This window comes from Gorilla gorilla, chromosome 14 (assembly GCF_029281585.2).
Source record: "Gorilla gorilla gorilla isolate KB3781 chromosome 14, NHGRI_mGorGor1-v2.1_pri, whole genome shotgun sequence".
Taxonomy (NCBI): domain Eukaryota; kingdom Metazoa; phylum Chordata; class Mammalia; order Primates; family Hominidae; genus Gorilla; species Gorilla gorilla.
Window position 1 is genome coordinate 72,338,806 of NC_073238.2, and position 22,677 is coordinate 72,361,482.

At 32.0% G+C, this 22,677-nt stretch overlaps 1 protein-coding gene across 4 annotated transcripts in view; it reads left to right on the forward strand.

The window, feature by feature from the left end:
* Positions 1-22,677, forward strand: part of PCDH17 (protocadherin 17) — a 98,822-nt gene that overhangs the window by 63,106 nt on the left and 13,039 nt on the right. For 3 of the 4 annotated variants that reach the window (XM_055359459.2, XM_055359460.2, XM_055359462.2), the window contains exon 5: positions 16,075-16,158. The exons of the other annotated variant lie outside the window; for it this stretch is intronic. In XM_055359459.2, the coding sequence (XP_055215434.1) occupies positions 16,075-16,158 (84 nt within the window). The remainder of the gene's footprint in view (positions 1-16,074; positions 16,159-22,677) is intronic. 4 annotated transcript variants of the gene reach the window in all.

Consider the following 22,677-nt stretch of genomic DNA (forward strand, 5'->3'; position numbering starts at 1 on the left):
GGATCTTATTATTTCAAATATTATGATTGGAAGGACACAATAATTTAAAAATGATTGCATGATTTTATAACTTTCAGCTACACAGATCTCTTTTATAAAAGATTAAATTATTACACAGCATTTCAGTCCAAATAATTATTTTTCTAATTATATAGGTCTTTTAAAGTTATTTTTCTCACATTTTATAATCTCTTCTTTTCTTTAGAAAAAAAGTTTTACAAATTCTTGATTTTCTTTTTAAATTTTTCAAACTATTACATTTTTAGATTTCATCTTTCTATATAAGTTATGTCTTCAGAGACCAGTTAAAGTCAAAGGAGGTTGCAGGAATACTTCCAACTTACACATTGTAGGTACATAAATCCAGCATTCAGTCAAGTGTTTTTTTTTTTTCTTTTTTGAGATAAATGACTTAAAGAACAGCATACAAGGCAAGTCTAGGCAGCACAACTTGAATATTTCATAGCCAAGTTTTATATTTCCATCTAGATCAAGTTAGATGCAAAATGAAATCAATCCTACCTTGATTTGGCAAAGTTGAGTATTGACTCAGTTGTCAAGATGTGAAAGCTAGAAGTTGATAAATCAGTCCAAGTGTATGGGTTTATGCTATGTTTTCTCAGCTAAAGATGTTTGTTGTTAAAAAATGCCCAATGGACCTGAGTTCTGTTTGCAACAGTTTTGGAGCACAATAAAATTGCTACATTATAATAGCTACTTTCTTATTTGTAAAATTATGTCAGCAATACCTTGCATACTTACCATAAAGAGCAATTGTTAGAATCCAATGAGCAATGAAGATGAAAAGATTTTGATGAGAATGAAGGACTTTCTTTCCTTTTGTCCCTTTTAGCCCTGTGCATTCGTGTATATACAAGGGTTCCTCCTATTAAAAAAATGCATGTCCAGAAAGTATTAGGGAACATTCTTTACTTCAGAAGATAAAAGGAAATTTGAACCTTCAAAAGATATTCTAAGCAAATTCAATTATTGAATAAACACACTTAACACTAGTTTCGGTTTCTAAAATAAACTATAAAATGGTAAATATTATGTGTTTTCGTTTTTTTAATATTTTCCTGAAGTGAAGTCCTTTTACTTGAGGTCAGCATTTTATTATTAAAAAATTTTTAACCTTTTTAAAAATTTCTCTGAAAACCAAAAAAAAAAAAAAAACAGTTACAGTATATGATACTATAATTGTTCCATTTTAATAGTCTATTTTTTCTCCAGTCCTCAGAGAGATTGTATGTAGGCCATTGCCACATGTATCATTCTAGAGTATATTAATCAAGGATCTGAATCAGGATGGCAACTCCTGTGTGTCCAAAGAGCTGGGTCAGGATGTTTCTGTAATTCCCTGATGAGGAATAGAAAGATATTGGCCTTTTGTGCTATATATATTTTAGTGTTTTGTATTTTATTAACCACTTGATTGCTGCCCAGGATACTTGCTAAGTAGGACACATTTTTATAAGTGCAAGTCTCATTTATCCAGTTGAATTGAATTTTTAGAAAAGTCTCCTACTGCCTGAAAAAAAATGAAATCAATTATGTTTTTCCTTTCTAAATAAATTAAAATCAAATGTATAGAGAAAATGGGAAGATTGAGTTACCATCTATCTATTGTAGTGTATCTGTTATAAAACAAAAGCTTCAAGTATATTGATAATTTACATTTTAAAATATTAAGTAACTGAAAAAGGAAGGAGATGATCATATTTAGTTTGTAAATTTTTGACTTTCATTTAGCAATTTTAGCATAAACCCTTGGTTTTGAGATGCTGCCAAATTGGAGTTTTCATATGAAGGCACACAAGGTAAATTTGAAGTTACAGATGAAATGAGAGAAGGAAAGAAAGAAAGAAAAGGAAGGCAGGGAAGAAGAAAGGAAAGAGAATGGTGGGGGGCATGGAGGAAAGGATGGAAAAGATTGGTTTCTAAAGGTAAATTTTGTCTTCAGTGGAAAGAAATGTATTTATTCTAGCTATTTTAATGAAAATCAACCAATTTTTAACATATAGTCTGGCATTTATAATTCCCTCCTCAAAACTACATTTTTCTGAAGAAACATCAAATTAGAGATGGAAAACTGGGGCCAAATTTAAATGTTATGGACCAGTGTGGTAGATTACAAAATTGCCACTACCACGTCTCTACTTTATATTCAACTCTTTACTTATATCATTTCTGTCCTCAAAGATTAAAACCATTGTAATTTATATCTTATTTCCATGTTACTAAAAAACAAATCATGGCTCAACAAGCATTCTTGTAATTGAAAGTCTCTGCTCTACCCAGGATATATTGTTGTTTCATATAAAAGTAGACAATTAAGCAGAAAATCTGGGTCCTGGTTTAGTTTTATCAGTTGCTGATATAGATCAAGTCCCTTTAACTCTTTGGATTCAGGAGGCTCATTTGAAATCCAGAACTGTTAGCAGTGGTCTCTCTTTGAAGATGAAGTTCAAGTGTATTGATACATGGGAAAACAATGTGTGAACCCTGTAACTCTATACATATGATAACGTAACAGTTGTTCTTAGTGAAAAATAGGAATATATGATTGATATTTATATTTAACTTGTAATTACTACCTCGATTTTCCAAACTAGTTACTTTTGACTTTCAACAGACAACATTTGATGAAAATACTGGCTAACTAAGATACTGAGTATCTTGACTAGAATACAAAGGAAAAATTGCAGATAACATAAAATTATTTAAATCTTTATTTTTAGACAGCCAAATTCTTATTTTATAAATGTTCAAAAAAGTGGGTTTTAATTTCGTGTAAATTAATTATGTTTTATTCCCAATATTTTAAGAAAACCATCTTAAATGTGTACAGAAATATAATAAAATAGAATATTGATGGAAATGTTAATGTTACTTAAAATAGATCATTTTAATAAAGGAAAATACAGATATATACTGTTTGCGAAAAATGTGGAAAATAATTGGACTGTTTTTAAATCCCTTAGGATTAATTCTTCGCAGCCTGTCTTATATGGTATCCATTAAAATATACCATATTTTAAAATACATTTCAAAGAATTAGTAATAAAATTGAAATTTATTTTGTCATTCACATAGGATAAAGAAAGTTAGGGGTTCTGTTTTTTAAGCAAAATGCCAGGTTTTACACATTTTGAGTATTAACAGTGGAAATTAGAACAGATCTATAAATTGAGATTCACAATGAGGAAAAAACCTTTTCTTCTTTCTAAATGGCAGTGAAATTGCTAAAGTTTTTGTCTGTGTTAGTAGAAGAAAGGAGTCAAATATAAAGGTTGGCAGTGCTTTCATCTACTTAAATTCCTCCCACATCCACAGCTGATTGACAGTCTCAACAAACTGATAATTGCCCATTTGGTTTGTTTTAAATAATTCTTAATTTTTTTTGTATTTTTAAGTAGGCTTGAAGAAATCATTAGGAAATACTTGCATCAAGTGGGATCATTTGCTTTTATTAAGGTAGGGAGTCCATCCTTTATGGAGGCAATCTTCTATCCATTGGGGCACCTGCTTCAGTTTTCAAATGCCCCTCTCTTCATTAAGCTGCATGAGCTTGTTTTCATTAAGTGAAAACCCCATGAATTCAGGCTGGTTTTTTATTCTTTCTGATCTCTTATGGCTAGACAGAGTAGTTCTTATTTATTCATAAAATAAATGGTTTTATGCAGATTAGCCATGTTGCAGAACAGTGATTTAGCAAATTTTTGCATGTGTTCTGTGCTAGAAATCTAAGATGGTTTTCTTTTTTCCTCAAGAGATACTGGATTTTGAAGTTATCCTTTTAGATTTGTGTTAACAGGTTTAACATCTAATGTATACAACTCACATAGAAAAAAAAGTCATTGATCTTGCCAAATAAGCAAAATAGGCTAAATGATGTTAAGAAGCCAACTATTTATTATATCCAGCATGAATTGCTGTGTTACCATTGTTATCTGATATTTAGGCTTGTAATAACATGTTACTACCAAAAGTTAAACTGTGAGTCTCCTGTTAACAATTCATACTGGCCGGATAAGAATGACTGTCATTATATACGCTTTCTATAGAGTCAAAAGTTAAATAATCAAAAATGGTATTTAGAAGAAAAAAGACTATAGATTACAAATAATGAAATAAAACACCGACTATGTATCTTTAATGTATTCATCCTAGAGCTCAAAACAAAAGTGATTTTTTTTTTTAGGGTACAAATGAAAGTTGGAAAAGGAGTCAGTAACAAAACACAGAACCAAAACTCCTAGTTGGGGGGTACTTCACATTAAATAAACTTAAATTATATTTATTATGTGAAATTAAATAGATCATAATTCTACTTTGGGTTTCTATCAGTCTTTCAAATATATTAAAATATTTGTTAATTGTCCTGATATTCTTCAGTTGTTTCCACAGATAACGACATCACAGCAGTGGGGCATCTGAATTCAATGATAGTGAAAATTCATGCCTTGAAAAAGCCAGTATACATATGGTGTAACATTGTACAAAAACATTTAATCAAGTAACATTTTACCTGGACCTAATGTATTTTGTGGTGCCTAGAATTATAACATGTTCTGAATTGATTAAATTGATTCATTTGTATACATAAATATGAAGATAATATATAGAGAAATATATATATATAAAGATATATACATATATATATATACACACACACATAGAGTTTGTCTTGTTTAGTTATTTTTTTAAAAATAACTCAAGATTTTTTATTCATATGCATAAGTATCATTCCTAGAGTATATTTATGGAAACAAACTTTACCTGTTGGCCTTATAGGAAAATTGAGGCTAGAAAGTTTATCACATAAATGTTCTGTTTGAGATTAAAATTAGGACTTAAATATAGGTTTTCAGGGGTTGTGTAAAATCATGCTGCTTTCTCGATCCTTCCTGGAAAACAGAGGCCGATTTTACAATATGGGCACTATTCCTGCTCATGTTACTGAAAGACACCAAATAGCATATTGTGCTTTTCACAATTTCAATTGCTAATTTTGAGGACTATATAGTGAAATAAGCTTACCTATTCCGCAGAAATCATTGAATAATGTGATCCACTCAAAAATATTCCAACATATTTTCTCTCACTCTGAAGCTGATTCATTCAGGTCATAGAGATATAATGATCCGAAATGATGCCTAATAAAATGGCCTTCAACACTGTTAATGCCGGCCTTTCAGAGTGAAAGAACTCAAATAAGCAGTCACCTTCACATTAGGTAGCGTATCTTTATGAGAAATTAAAAAATGGATAGTGATCTATAGCACCTTGTAGAAAATCAGAATAAAATATTAGCTATTTTATGTCAAAAATCGAAAGGAAAAGGGGAAAAAAAACAGTAGCTAGAACCGACTTGACATCTTTTTTCACCCACTCTGATTCAGTTATATGTAAACAGAGCTCCATTTTGACAACTGTTTAGCTCAAGGCACAGATTTGAAGTATTAGAGATAATGGCAGTTTTATTAGATTAACTTTTGCCAGGATCTTTAGTGTCCTAGATAATTACCAGCCATGGTACATCTCGATGGTTTCAGCTTGTAGTATTTTAATGTGTATGCATTCCCTTGTAGGCATTGATGTTTTGTCAAAAGAGATATTAGAAAGTTCATACCTAGTTTTGTTTCATTGATTTGTGTTTTTAAAGTGTGTACGTGTTCATGTGTGTGAAATAATTCATATCTTTGTTTTTATATCCCCAAATTTAAAAAAGGTGAAAGTTTCTTTTAATTTCCTGAATTCCTAAGAAACTATTCTCCCAGCTATCTTTATAATTTTAATTATTGATCTGTCATTCTTTGATTGCTCAAGTGAGCGGCACCAGAATTCTTTCATCAAATTTGCACATTACATTTCTCTCTCTTGTTTTGTATGATTAATTTGCACAGTCTCTTTGCATACTTGCATTTTCATTCTGGATCCTCATGCCTTTTTATCCTTCTTTTGTTTTTACCTATTGTTCTTTACTAGCTCCTTTATATGTAAGATTCTTTTTTTTACAAGGCATGTTTTTATTGCTTCTTTTATAACTCTTAATTTGGTTTAAAGTTTTTTGATTAGCTTAGTATTTTATATGGATATTCTTAACATTTCCCTATTTCTGTTCTTTGTGGTACCTATTGTTTCTCTCAAAAATGATAAAGATCTTCTACCACATTTTTTCATGTACATTGAAGGAATCTTCAGTCAATAAATATACAACTATTTTAAAATTTTAAAATATTAAAAATTTATATTCTTTTCCAGGAAAAAAATGTTAAAATTATTCAACCCAATGAAATTTTTATTTGTTTTACTTTTTAAAATGACCTCTTCAGAACAAAACAAAGGATACTAAACTTGATCTTTCCTTGCCTTATGAGTAGGGATATCTTATGTCATGGTTTACTCAGAAAAATCTCTGTTTATACATATTCTTCTGTCATAATTATTAATAGCAGCTCCTATCACTTTCAAAATTGCCGTGGTTTGGTCAACACATTATGTGGTCAACCTGTTATGAGTAACTACCACAAAGAAATATAAAAGGAAAAATATAAAGATACATGAAGTGTGGGAAGAGACTAGAGTTGGCATCAGGTGAATAATTCTTATTTTGCCCCTAAGTTTCCTGGACTTCAATTTTCTTACCTGAAAAATAAACATATTTTATTTTATGATACCTAACATTCCTCACCTCCCTAAAATATAAACTATCACACATAATCACATCTCTCTCTCTCTCTTTTTTTTTTTTTTTTTTTGAGACCAAGTCTTGCTGTATCACCAGGCTGGATTGCAGTGGCGTGATCTTGGCTCACTGCAACCTCTGCCTCCCGGCTACAAGCGATTCTCCTGCCTCAACTTTCTGACTAGCTGGGACTACAGGCGCGTGCCACCATGCCCAGCTAATTTTTGGATTTTTAGTAGAGACGGGGTTTCATCATGTTGGCCAGGATGGTCTCGATCTCTTGACCAACTACACAAAGATTATGTATGCTAATGAACAGTAGCTGCAAGGGAAGAAGCTTAGATGGATATATTTGTTTTGAGGGATTAAAGAAGCCTAATGGTGGGAGTAAATATATTCTTTCTTTTGTTTGAAATTATGTTGATATCGTCCAAAGGCATTTGTCTTCGGAAAAATATAAATATATTAATGTGACTGTCATTCTGTAGGTGAGCAGTCAGTCATGCACATTAAAATCTGAACTACACTAGACTGGAAAAATTCAGAACAAACACTTCTGAAATAGGGTTATTTTCGCAGTGTTCAATTAACAGGTAAATAAGATGTGTTTTAAGCCACGCCTGGTGATTTGTGCTTGTAATCCCAACTACTTCTGAGGTTGAGTCAGGAGGAACAATGAGCCCAGGAATTCGAAACCAGCCTGGGCAACACAGTAAAACCCCATCTCAGTAACAGTAATAATATAAGAATAACAGCAACAATAATGTCCTTCTTTCGAGTCACCATTTTTTGAGTATCAATAAGCAATGTGTAAATAATAACTAGATGTTTAGACTAAAAATAAACCTTCCTTATTATTTTCTTCCAGTATTGAGACCCATAAAAAAGAATTTTTTAAAATGAAGTTTAGTTTACCAAAAAAATCAAAGACAAAAGCTAGCATTATCTTTCACAGTTTATCAAACTACATTGTCACAGTGCTACTTTGTATCTCCCCCGTTTGTTTGTCTGTTTGTTTTTTAACATAACCTGTAGAAGTGAAGCAAAAAGTGATGGGAAAATAACGTGTACAGTAGATATGAGATACTGTTCTAAAATTTGTTCTGCTTCTAATTTGTGTGGGGCCCTGGTCAAATCCCTTTGATACTTCTCAGAATTTTCTACTAAAGGATTTCTAAAGGCAGAAAAGAGTAAATACATACTTGTGGGCCTTCCAACAACTGCTAGAAGTATTTGATTCTGATATTTTAAATTTAAGACACCCATGATTTTGCTTTATGTCTTATAATTTCAATATTTTTTAATAGAGAAGTAATGCTTACAATTATTTTTCATCTAGTAATTTCATTCTTCAGAAAAATGTACCAGGTTTGTTTTCGGTTTTATGTATCCTGAACATAGTCCCCTATTAGAGAAGTATGGTGATAGGTGACCAGTGGTTCTAAAATTCTGATTCTATTTATTACAGAAATGACATAGAAGTAAAGAATAATATATTTATAACATTTTTGCTTCAAATGTAAATGAATTCCATCCTCAAAAGTTTTGTGTATTTATTTTATTACATATTTAAATTTTGAGTGAGAAGTTTTATTTTAAGTGTATTAAAGTTTTCAAGTGTATTAAAAACAACAGCAACAACAATAACTGTACGGGTATTTTTTTGGATGGAGTCTTGCTCTGTCGCCCAGGCTGGAGTGCAGTGGCATGATCTCGGCTCACTGCAACCTCTGTCTCCCAGGTTCAAGCGATTCTTCTGCCTCAGTCTCCCGAGTAGCTGGAATTACAGGGACGTGCCACCAGGCCCAGTTAATTTTTGTATTTTTAGTAGAGACGGGGTTTCATCATGTTGGCCAGGATGGTCTCGAGCTCCTGATCTCTGGTGATCCACCACCTCGGCCTCCCAAAGTGCTGAGAATACAGGCGTGAGCCACCATTCCCAGCCTGTTTTTCTTTTTGATACCAAAACGTAGCTTCAAAATAAATGGCTTTCACTTGCAAAAGGCTCCATGTCTAAACAGAGTTTGTGCCTGAATTATATTGTACTTTTCTTGATTTGCCCACCGAGCCCTACTTGGCATCATAACCTAATAGTAGCATTCACTGAGTGCTTTGCATACATGTATTCACTTAGCCCCCACAGAAGCCCTGTGAGGATATCCCCATTTTACAGAGGAGGGAGTGAAAGAATATAGAACATAAGAGATTTGATCTAGAACACCTACAGTAAAACTTTAAATCCGGCTGTGCAGGGTTGCCAAATTCAACCCCTTCCCTTCCCCAATGTTCTAACTGCCAGACATCATTTATATTTGCAGTAATCCACATATTCAAATTGAAATTCTCAACTCCTCAAACAAAGCAGGCAGCTAGAGTCAAAGGATAGTAGATATACTCTCCCTTTGCCTCCACTGTGCTCTCCAAGTACTGAAAGAGCTCAGCAGTATGACACGCAACTGCATGTGGCAAGACAGCCAGTCTCTGACTATAAATGACCCACATAGACCCATAGGAGAACACTGTCCTGCTCTTATTGTCTTTGTCACATTCTGAACTGCTGCTGACGATGAGTTCAAAAAGTGGTTAGAAAAAATAGCTATTAGAAGGAGGCACAGTTAAAGATGCTGGCAGGCTCCAACTGATTCTGACGTTTCTGCCTATCTCTCTGCAAAAGTATGTAAGTGTTTGTAACTGTGTTGTGTGTGTGGTGTTTGCATGTGCACATGTGCATATGTGTGTTCTGTCTTGTTTTCATTTTTATATCACCAGTTTACTTTTATTAAAATTTCACAAGTGATGGAGTTAACTGGCTTCTGTAAATGTTCCCCACTTTTTAATGACACATTGTTTTTTGCCAAGATAAGAATTTAGAAGTCCATAAAAGGCATCTTCTTTTTCTCTAAAATTTGAGGTTATGGGTTTTTTAAGCCACATGACTTTGAATATAATTTAATCAGCTTGCTTTTAGGCCTAACAAGCACCAGATATGAACTGCTTGGCATTCAAAAAATTTTTTTGAGAGAGGAAAACTTATAGATAATTTGGGGTGCATAAAGAACTTCTAGGGGTAGTAAATAAGTAAAGGTGATTATTTCCCTATTAGGTTAACAAAGAAAGTCTAATAAATTTAGGGATGCAAGAAAGTGTATAGTGGAGGAAAGATAAGGAGGAGCGAGCAAAAGGAGATTGGAGTAAAACAAACTCTTTTTTCATGCATCTTCATAAAATCATGTCTATGTCCCAGAAGGAGGAAACTAGCTCTTTTTCTCCTGCACTTTCTATTATGTTTTATTGTTCTGTTCAAAGACTTCAGATTAATTACTATAACTCAAATTAATTAGCCTGAGTTAGTATTCTCTTTTTTAGAACAATTGCACAGCATGTTGAATATAGCTAATAATTGGGTACTATGCATTTAAATATTACTAACTGAATAAACTTCTAATTTCTGAGCTAGTATTCTTAGCATTGTATTTAGTACTGTAGTTCAGCCACCCTATGAGTTTAGCATGTTTTTGTAAACTAAACTAGGAATCTACTTAATTATGACCTTTTTAATGTAGTAAAATTTTTCTTTGAATTCCAAAAGTCAAAATAAAGAATAAACTTTCAGAAAATAATTTATTTTCAGTTGTAGAATACACATAGGCTCAGTCTTTTTGATTGTATAGTCTACCAGTGATGTTTGTTTTGTGTCATAATCAGAATGTTGACTTATCCTTTTATTTTTACTGCTGTTGCTACTATTGTTGAGCTAGAGAAAGTCACAGAAAAAAATTTAAGATAAGATTTATTCCTGACTTGGTTGGATATTTTTATACTCTTAGATACCTGTTCTCTGATTTCAAGACTAAAATGAATAAGAATTCAGCTATATAGGTTTGTAGTCTCTGAAATTTAATCACAACCCAGCTGTACCTGTCAGTGTGCCATTTTGTTTTGACATCAAAGTGAAATGGTTTAAATGATTTCTCTCTTCTTTGTAGCCATTGTCAAGGATAATGATGATTACATGGCTTATTATGTCTTCATGACTTTTTGGTAGGCATTACAGATCACAAAATCTGCTTTCTAAAACAGTCTAGTAGGAAGCAGAAATTTTGTAGAAAAGCAAAAGTCTATCGAGCGTTTTTCCCTTTGATTATAATTCTGATAATATAAACCATTTTTTAAATCTAATTTTGCATTATATTTCTGAGTCATCATAATGATTGATAGATAAATATTAGGAATAATTTTAATTTAATAGCTATTCCCTATTGTAAAGCCCAGCTTGCTGACTCAAATCTCTATCCAAAAAAAAAAAAAAAAATACTACTGAAACCCTGAAACCTAAGATGTGGGCACAGTAATTGGAAGCCATTATTTGAAACAGTGACAAGGGGTAATTTGCTTTGCTACAATAAAACATGTATTGATTTTTCATTTAAAGAAATTGAAATAACATGGCGGAAACATTCTACTTTGAACAGTATCACAAAACGATGAGATATTTTATTGCATTTGTGTGTAAGATACTCTTGTCAGTTTTCACACACCATTAGGTTTAATCACTTTGAGGTATGTTATGTAACTTGGATAGATTGATTTGTAGGATCTGCACTTGCTAAGGACATGTGAATACTATAAGTACATATACATTATATCATGTGTATATGTGTATGTATATATGTATATTATGTATATGTATATATACATAATGTAGAATTTCTTTAGCATCCCACAACCAATCAGTTATAAAGTTTGACTCAATTTCTTTTTAAAGCTACTTGACATTTACTCTTCTCCTCCACAACATTTATTTCATGAAGTAGAATGCCTTAGAGAGAAAATATGACTTAATATTAACATAGATATAAAACCCAAAAGAAACAAAATATGTGCATTTGTACTAAATTGAGAAATGCCTTTGCCAATAACCCATATTGCTAATATATAGTATATTTTAGTGAAATTTAGCATAATATTTCTTAAGGAAAATATATTTCTGCCTTTTTTATCTTAATGAAAAATATAATCAATGCCTTTTAATAAATGTATAAATATGAAATATTTTTAATGTTTAAGTTTTCATTTTCTAGAAAAGTAGGAAAATTACATATTGTCTGAAACAATGCAGAGTATCAGCTGTTGGCATCATCCATTCATATTATCCATATTAAGTATCTGACTAAGAACATGCGTGTATATGGAGCTATATTTACAAATATAAGGACATGTATTCTCCTTACAGAAGAAGATCTCTTTTGATCATGAATCCAAATACCCATACTCATATGTGCACATTTTGTGCACATGTATTGTCACACATTTCATTTAATAACTCACTAGTATATATGGAAATTTTAAGTAAATTTATCCCTGGAGATGATACCAAACATCTGATATACTATACCTAGAAATCAAACACAATATGCAAACTGAAAAGAGAAGCTTCATCAGTTTTAAAAAATAAGCAACAATAGGGTAGGCACGGTGGCTCACCCCTGTAGTCCCAGGACTTTGGGAGGCCGAGGTGGGCGGATCACCCGAGGTCTGGAGTTCAAGACCAGCCTGACCCACATGGAGAAACCCTGTCTCTACTAAAAATACAAAATTAGCTGGATGTGGTGGCGCATGCCTGTAATCCCAGCTACTTGGGAGGCTGAGGCAGGAGAATCACTTGAACCCGGGAGGCAGAGGTTGCGGTGAGCCGAGATTGAGCCATTGAACTCCAGCCTGAGCAACAGGAGAAAAACTCCGTCTTAAAAAAAAAAAAAAAAATACCCTTACCTTTCAATAGGTGTCAGAGAAAAAGCATCAGATTACTTCTACATGAAATCCAGGAAATGTAAATATTAAAACACAAAACTGAAAAAAGGCAAAAATAGTGATTAATTTGTAGACATTTTAAGAAAATATTTGTTTCAAAGTATTTCGTATGATTTGGAACAATTACATATGTGTTTCTTGGGTGCTGTCAATTGAATCTTACAGTCAGTAGCATCAATTTTACTGGCATATGTACTTACATCTTTTGCCAAATTGTTTATTTGTGAACCATAATATGGAAGACAAAAATTAAATTTTGTCATTTCAGTCTTGTTTTATCTTTCCACAGTCTACTTTTTAATTTACTCCATTGTCATTATCAGCAGCAGTGTTTTTATTGCTATGTAGGCATTTTATATTTTGAAGTTTCTTTTTCAACAGCCTGGATTAGTTTCCTAGGGCTGCTATAACAAAGTACCACTAACTGGGTGGCTTAAAACAAGAGAAATTTATTTTCTCATGGTTCTGGAGACTAGAAGTACAAAATCAAGGTTTAGCAGAGCCATGCTCTCCATGATGGTTTATTCTTCATTTCATCCCATCTCTGTCCTTTTCAGTCCAAGTTGGCAATGTTTCTGCTAGTATAAAATTCTCAAAAACTTTGTTCATCTTCTGTGTTGACAGGATGAGCAATAGACAAGATAGTTCTCTATAGATCCTTCCTCAGTAACTCCATCTCTAATCCTAACCACTGTTGAAATGGTGGATTGGATCCATAAGTCACTTGCTTAATCTTTTTAGCAAATGGTTGTTGAGCCACATCCTTGGCTCTGTTTCCAAAGCATGCTATCTGATTGGCAGTTGAGAATTTTCCAAATCAAGTGCTGCTTCCATTTTCCTTAAGAGTTCATTTCTCAATTATTCTCTTTTCCTCTAATTAATTTTCTCAATTTTCATTTTCTTAATTATGTAATTTTCTCAATTACAAAAGTAATTGCGGTTTTTGTTAAAGAAATTGCCAAAAACTCAAGTACTTTTGCACCTAGCTAATATAAGCATCAAGAAGTAACCACACCACACACATCACACTTAGCTTGGAGATCTCAGCTAAGAATCCAAGTTCATCACTTACAAGTTCTACCTTCTACTTAGTAGTAGATCACGATTTGGCAAAGTTTTCTGCCACTTTATAACAAGGATTGTCTTACTTTCAGTGTCCAAAAACATTTCCATTTGAGACCATTTGCATTTATGACTATATATACGTATGTCATAAAAAAACTTTCTCTGTAGCTTTGTTTGTGATATATGACTGTGTGTGTGTGTGTGTGTGTTCATAATAAAAGCTTTATCTGTAGATTTTCCTTTGCTTCTTTCTGAGCCCCCAGCAGAATCAACTATAATGTCATTATTTCCTTCAATAGTATATTCAAAACAATGTAGGCTTTTTCTACCAAGCACCTCAAAGATCTTTTAGCTTCTACCCATGGCAGAATTCTAAAGCCACTTTTACATTTTTAGATATTTTTTACAGCAGCACCTCACTTCACAGTAGCAAAATTAGTAATGGTTTTCTAGGGCTGCTATAACGAAGTACTGCAAACTGTGTGGCTAAAAATGACAGAAATTTATTATCTCATAGTTCTGGTGGCTAGAAGTCCAACATCAAGGTATAAGGAGGACCATGCTCTGTCTTATAGTTCTAGGAGAGGACCCTCCTTGACTCTGGTAATTGCCAGCAATCTTAGACACACACTTCAATCTCTGTGTCTATGGTCCCATGATGTTCTCCCTATGTGACTGTCTCTGTGTCTCTGTTTTCTCTTCTTTCAAGGACACAAGTCTTTGGATTAAGGCCAACTCTATTCCAGTATGACCTCATCTTAAGTAATTACATCTGCAGAGACCATATTTCCAAATAAGGTCATAGTCTGATGTTCTGGGTTGACATACATTCTGGGGTTGGGGGGCAGTATCCAATCAAGTACACAGCCTATGGCTGTTTTTTCTTCAACTTGGATGAGATCAATTTTTCTGATTAAAGGAGTTGTGTACTTTATGTGACACTGCTTATATTATTTTAAAAATATATGACATATTTTGAATATATCTAAAATACATTAGATATTGACTACTGAGTTTGGATTATTATCAAGTAAATGTAAAGTGCTTTCTACATAATAAAATGGTTAATGGATATTGAAAAGCCTTATTGTTGGTACCATTAAAAATCTAAGAGGGTCATGTTATATGCCGAAAAGACAAATGAGTTTGGTAACAAAGTAAGAATATATGAAGGTCCTAGACTTTGAACTTTTTAAATATATATTTGGCAAGAACTAGTGCTTTTTCAGAATGTCAAGACAAACATAATAACAAGGTAATTTCTAGATTATTCTTTTTCTCTAAACAAACATTCAGTATATTCTGTATTCTCTTTACTCTGTTAAATATGACAATAGTCATCATTTAAACATGTGTGTGAGGCAGACTTATTTTCAGGTGTTTCCATCTGTTGTGAGGGTATACTTTAAAAATAGGACAGAAACACACACAAATTAAACACAAAGCCAGGGGAAAAAGAAAAGAATGAAAGAAATATCCCCAGGGCAACAGTGAGAAAAAAACCATTTGAGCTGCCTGTTATTAATTGTTCAACCTGTTTTACCTTGGAATCCTACATAATTATTTTCCAGGGGAGGGGCAAACAACAGATGTTGAATAAAGGTTGAATCTCAGAAAATGAGACTATTTTAAAAATAAAGTTACTCTCACTCACCAACAGGCATTTTTTTTTGGCAAGACTTTAAGGCAGCAATTGATTTCTCATATTCACTGTGCATTTCAATAACATTAATGCAGAACAAAATATTCTTTTTTTGTTTGTTTTAGTCTAAGAAGTAGATCAAATATACATGTACATAATATATCTAAGTTAGAGGCTCATAAAAAGCAAAACAAAAACAAAAGCAAGAATATACCACAGCATTTTCTTAATTTTGTATTACATGCATGTTTCATGTTAGGTAACAAAAAAATAGAAGATGTTACAGAAATATATATATGTATAAAATATATATATATATATTTCTCATTGCTAAAGTCAGTACATTCTTAAATTAGGTGACTGAGTAAAGGGCTAAATTACAAATAGTGTCTTGTTTCAAGTTCTAGACAGCATATATTGTATAACTAATATTAAGATGCAGTACACATTTTTATTAAACCTTTGGTAACTAGGGATATTATAGAATAGTTTGTGACTTTAATTTTGGGGGCCTGCTTGTTCACATCTTCTATCCACTATTGCAGAAAATTATTTTATTTAAGATTAATGAATGCATCATCATCATGACTGTATTTCTTCCATGGACCTAGGAATACATCTGGTTACTTTGCATTGTTTTCATCTCATCTAAACTTAAATACCCCCAGAAAAGTAATTTTCTTCCAATAAGACTAAGTCTTATGTAGCTGGGGAAATACCAATGACCATATCTTTTAGATATTGATCATTCTAAAGAATTTTAATATAAAAGTTAAAATCAATAGACAAGGATTCATAATTCAGTTGGCCCTTTTTCCTACTTGGTTTTTTCTATTTGTTAACTAAAAATATTTTATTTTTCAAGCATTCCCGACTTTGCTTTCCTTTGCTATCCTCACCCTACACACCATCACAAGTAGACTTCAGTCTGTTGATCTGCTTCCTCCAGGTGAGCAATTTCTTCATCTGCTAGCTTTCTTCTCTGTGATCCAAATTTTACTTGTTAGATGATAGCACTCATAAAACTATACATTTGCAAGGCAGAACATGTGGACTTTATTTCTTTAAAGGAAAATAGCATAGTAAGTGAGTAATTTTCTTTATTGTTTCTGCATTAATGCTCTTAGTATTTCCGGAAAAGCTGTATAGTGTTAACGGTTGAAACAAGAATCTAGTCTTACACCAGGTTTTTAATATTTGTTATTCTTAAGTGAGTTTAAGTGGGCCAAATCTTAATTATTTCATATTTTGAAAATTCTACCACTTATATTAATTTCACTTAGGAGATAGTGTAGAATAAACTGATGGAATGGAAAGTGGGCTGTGCAGGAAAGAAAGACTTGATTATTTTCTTTTGGTGTAAGTTGTTGGTGTAGATGCAATCTGCTTCACTGTTGCCACCTGAATAACTAGGTTTCACCTGAGAAACTGAGTCCCCAAATTCCTCTTTCCTTTTGGACTCAATTACACGTCATATTAGCTAAGTGTTACTTTGTGAAAATACGTTAAAGGCTTCTTTACACAATACTTTTAAAAACCTTTACATAGCAACCCCATATAGTTTCCTAAAGGCAAGGCAGAACCAAAATTATATAAATTATAATGGCTAATGAAGCTAAATATTTAAATCCCTGGAACTCCATAAATTATGCAATATATTTCAATCTCTAAGTATGCTCTACATGTGATTCAGATAATCTTGGAAAACACATTAACATTTGAAACAACTGGAAAAATTAAGTAAAAAAACAGGAAAAAGTATTCCTATCTCAGGTGAAATTTTAGCTCAACATATTATACCATTCTACGTCTGGATATCATCCAAGTCTCTGAATCATTTGAATGCTTTTGAGAGATTTGATTGGTTTCTGCATAGTTTAATCACTACTTAAGAAAAACACTTGCTACTGGAGAAAATGATTATATCAGGTTGTTGCTGTGCTTGAAAAACATACATGTATATTATAGTAACCTAAGAATCACAATTTTTCTTGCTTTATTCATGCCAGAGAAAGAGACAAGGTTGCTTTATTTCTTGTATGGAAATGAATGGAAACTGTAGTAAAAATAGAACAGCTTTAAACAGACAAAGTTATAGTTGGGAAAGTTATACCTGTCCTTGATTTGGGGGTAAAAAGGTGAGAAGTTTGAAACACAAGTGTGTCCGTGTGCATGTGCATGCACACACACACACACATATATAAGGTCTATATAAAGTCTTCCTTGTTACCATTGAATAGCTGTGATTTCACATTGGTTAAATTTTAATTAGTTGGGAAAAGTGTTATATTTTTTTCATTCAGCAAAAATTAAATTCAACGGTATCATTTATACCAATAATCATTTTGGATTTTAGAATGTAAATTTTTATACATTATTTCATGTGTTCCTCAATATATTTCTGTCTTGATCTCACATCCATTTCCTGCTCAAATGTATGTGAATGCTCACTGGTGCATACATGCACAGGCGCAAGTACACTTGTGCAGAACCATGGCCATTTACCAACAAGAAACACAGAGCTAGTGTTGTGATTGAGCACCAGGAAAACTGGAAACTGTTGTTAGGTAAATTAAGCCTTATTTTATGTCCACTAAGTGGTTCTCAGAGATTGTTGTCTTTAGGCAAGGCCCCTTCTATTCATTTCCATCTGGTATATGAATGTAATTTTTTAATCATGTGTATGAAGAATGCATGCATAACTATATGTACATTTGCTTTTTAGCTGTATTCCTTGGGTGATAATTATGTGACAAATTTGAAGTTATCATTTTAAATTTACATTTTCTCAAAGTGTCAAGATAATCAGGATAGCAAAGCTTGCTAATATTTTCTATTGAATATATACTATAAAACTCTTCAATTTAGAATACAATTGTTGAGGCTACTGAATGTAATTTTGCATATATATTTTTGATTATTATAAAATTACTATAACAATCATTTTGTCTCTATGTTATAAAATAATCAGAATAATAATATTTTTACTTTTGTTTCAATTATCTCCCAAATAGTTCATATAGATATAATCTTTGTGTTTTATAGGTAATAAATACATCAATGAGTTATGTATCTTAGGATGTATACTTCTTAATAAATTATTAATCTAACAATACATTATTTATATTTGGGATTTTATGCAAAATTATGTGCAGATATATTTATTTTTAGTAATAAAACAACTATACTCAATAAGAAAAATGCCTAGATAGAAAGTTTCTTTTTACTAAGTACTGCTAACCTAATAATTTTTCCATTTTATAATAATAGAAGGTAGGTTTCCTTTGTGATCATAAATACTTTTATCATTTAAAGAATGAGCTTTAAAATAAATATATTACTGGAAATTTGTCAAATCAAATAGTTTCATTGTAGTTCACTTATGGGTAGACCTTGGATTTTAATACTGGATAAGTTTAGCTCAAGTCAAAAACTCATCTGGACCTTAAAAATGTACACATTCACGGTTAGAGTGAAACTTACTTAAATTCAAGCTTTTTTCTCCTTTCAGCGGAGAGTTTGTGATCCCAATTATGTGTCCAATAGAAGTGTCCACATTCTCTGATTGACTTATGAATTATACTTCTAAAGGAATTTTAGGGTCCAGTTAGAAGATTACTGCTATTTTCCTAAGCATTATAAAGAAATTTGCTGTGAAAGCAAATATAAAAATCTGACTTGCTAGAATTTAAATTTATTTTTTTAATAATAGAGTTGCCTAAAAAATTTATTTTGGCCAGATTATGAAGGTCTTAGAACACCAAACTGAATAATCCATCATACATCCATTTTTGATAATGAATATGAAAATTGTTAAATGGCTCCTTGAAAATACCTTTGGTAGCAACAAAGAAATCACTTATTTCTAAGATAGAATGAAAAGATTATTAATAAGAAAAACTCAAATATAGCACGTTTGAATTAAGAAAGACTGTCTTAATTAGTTCTTCTGTTATATTAATATGAATTCCTTTTTAGATTGGATTCAGATTAAAAGTCTGAAAATAAAATAATTGCTTATATATTTGTATTTATTTTCTTGTTAATATTACCCTTTGGGAATGCACTTCACTCTTACTGTCTGTTCTTTGCTCTGGGTATGGCTGATTATCAATGGAATCGCAGAAAATACTCTCCAAGATAAGAAAGTATTTAAAACGTCACTGTTAGACACTTTTTTATCTCCATACTGCATGATGCATGGTAACATTTTCTTTAAAAACACATTTTTATCTTTACTGTGATTCAGAAATAGCCCTCTCCAGTAGCTTTTTTGCCCCTCAGTTTGATTACATAGCAGGATAATCTAAAGAGCCACATCTCTCTTTTAATATGTAAATTTCCTGACCTCTTTTACCAATTTCTCCAATGCTTCAGTGTGTTTTAATGATTACAAAACATTAAAGCTGTTACTAGAAAAATGGCTTGTCATTGCCAGTAAAACCTATTACAAGAAACATTTCTGTATATTTACTTTAGAACATGGATATTGAGTGCATTGATTTCACTTAAAGTTTTATTCTTGGGATGAACCAATTGTAGAGGATAAAACACATCAGCTTCCAATAAATTTATAGCACAGTTACAGGTAATAAGAACAGAATGGTTTTAGAGAGGTAATTCCAAGAACAGCCTTTATTTGAAATGGCAGTTATCATTCCTTTCCTACCCTTTATAGGTATTTTTGACTATTTAAAATAATAGTAGCCATAAGATTCACAGTTTCAGCAGCTTAGTGGTAGGGGTATTGTTTGAGTAAGATCAAGGCCGAATTATTTAGGTCCAAATGCCTGTGTTTTATTCTAAAGTTACCTTTGGAAACTATCATTTTAATTGTCCTCTTAGAAAGATTCCACTTCATAGTAGACATTTGTATGTATTTATTCAAGTACATATTTATTATTATTTTTCTGTGTGTGTGCATGCATGCACATATATGCATATGCATGAACACATTGAGGGCATTTAGCTTTAGTTTTTACATTTTTGTTATATAAGTACCTGTTGCAGAATCATTTATGGAGTAGTATAGTTTCATACATATTTCTCACTCATTTGAATCTTTAAAAATACCTTTTGTATTACTTCTTTCTTCAAAAATATAGTATTTTTGAAAATACTTGTCTGAGCAAGACACGGATCTGTTCGTCTACACATGCCCCCCTAATTTAAGTTAACAAAGGAAACTTTAGACCTATCCCAAGTAGAAATCTGTGAGTTTAATAAACAGCTTCTGGAAACTAGAATGTCATTAAAAATATTAAAATATTAAAAACATTCTTTAAAAATCTATCTTCTGGGACTCCCATATCCTATTGGCAGAGGTTGATTGCTAAATAATAAGCCAGAGAAGATGAACTGCATCTGAATTAACTGTTTTCTGAGAGTGCTTAAACTGACACCTGATTCTGTTTGCTTGTTTCTAGCAATTGAAAACAAGAGCTGCTAGAAACAAGATGAACAACAGGATTTAAACTGGTAAATAGATATACATCCCAATAGCAATCAGACAGCAGGCAGAGAGAAAACACTAATAAGACTCTCTTGCTTGCTTCTTACAACAAGTTTGGTTTAATAGGCATATTTTCATTGACCTTCCTTACAGGATTACCACTTTGCTAGGAGGATGACTTGAATCTTAGATGTATTCATCCATGTCATCAAAAATGGTGTCATTATCAGAGATGGGGTTAGCTTACAGAGGCAATAAAAGCATAAGGAAAACATCCTCTCCAAAGATGAAGAATAGTAGAATACTTAAACAGTCTTGGGTCTGAAATTCACAGTATTATTTAAGTTGCTAGAATTTTAAATTTGTCCTTGTAAGCCAAACAGCTTTTGCTAACTACTGCATGCCAGAGCATAGGTTTCTCACTGCATATAAATCAGGTTCTTTCGGAAATTGCATTAACTCTTTCAAGACTCTAAAATTACAAAGTCTTATTAATTAATTCATATGTTGATGATAGCTGTTGGCTAAAGTGTAAGATACAGAGACAGCTCACTTAAAAGAGAAAAGTGTCTCATTCGACACGGCAATGCAGTAGAAGAAAAAAACAAAAGAGAAACGTAGCAGAGAAGAAAGAAACCTATAGGTGCTGAGGTGTAGTTTTCAGGATACTCACTGTTTTCCATAATTTAAAATTATAAAAAGGTGATTATTTAAATATAGGCTTTGATTTCAATAACAGTGTCACTGGTTTCCAAAATTTCCTAAGGGGAAATTATTCTGACCTCCAGTTCAAGTAGAATATATGTCAGGCAGGATTTATCTCGTAATTTAAAATGGTATTTTCAATAATAAATAGATAACTTTATATTTTCTATATAAACATTGTTTTTAACAGACATCTGATATTACTGTAAACAATGCATATCTCACAGCAATAGACAGCTATTATGTACAACTTCATTTGGTCCTGGGATCATTCTGAAAACTGACATTATAATCTCACAAATGAATGGTACTGAAATGAGTAATTTATAAAGTATGTAGTTGTTCCCATTATAGGTTACCCATAGTGTTCGATAACTTTTAATTTAATGATCCTTTCCATCAATTAAAGCATCTGTTCAAATTCAGAAGTGTACATTGAGTGTGTCATATATTCAAGGAATGGAATGCTGAAGAATATACTGTAGTATCTTGATTTCAAGGGACTTTAGGGTCTCCAGGTAAACAGATAAAAAATAATAAGGAATGCAGAGTAATGCTGTAATATATAATTCAATGGGAAAATTGCTACATTATCTTCATATGAAATATAAATGCCTATTTAGGAAAAAATTGGAAGTTTTTAAAATTTATTGTTCTTTATATGGTGTATCAAAAACCTTTTCAATGGTGTATCAAATATGAAAAGTGTTCTGAGATTCAACATCCATCTTGCTCTTTGTTGTTGTCTTTGCTTTGTTGATATATTTTTTACCTCTCTTTTAATACCTAGCGAATCTCTTTTGTTCCAGACTCTCCATTTTCTGATCTTCTAAAATAATCCTTTAATATTTCAAATACTTTACCATATGAAATGTTATGTTTGGTTAATGATAACAGAAAATTAGAGGAAGAGGGAAGAAAGATAAAGCAGATGTAGGAAAAAGAAATATTTTTCTAATGAAGAATTTTAAAATGCAAGATTTATGCTGGTAACATAAAATACCAGTTTAAATGCACATTAAGACTTTCTTTAGAAGAAGCAGGATGATATGAAAGATGAAAGCTGAGTCTGGGGGCTGGAATGCCTATTTCAGTGAATCATTCAGGTCTTGTTGTGTCTGTTGGAGATACTCTGGCTTGAGCCAAAAACTCTAGATATCCCTTTTTAGAAATAATGCTGATTTGGATTCTATTTACCCTATAGCTCATCCCAATTCTATAGTTTGATAAATGGTGTCTGATGACTTTCCAATCAACCACCGAAATAATTCAAGAATCTTTGAAACATATGATACACTGCTTAAATACTTA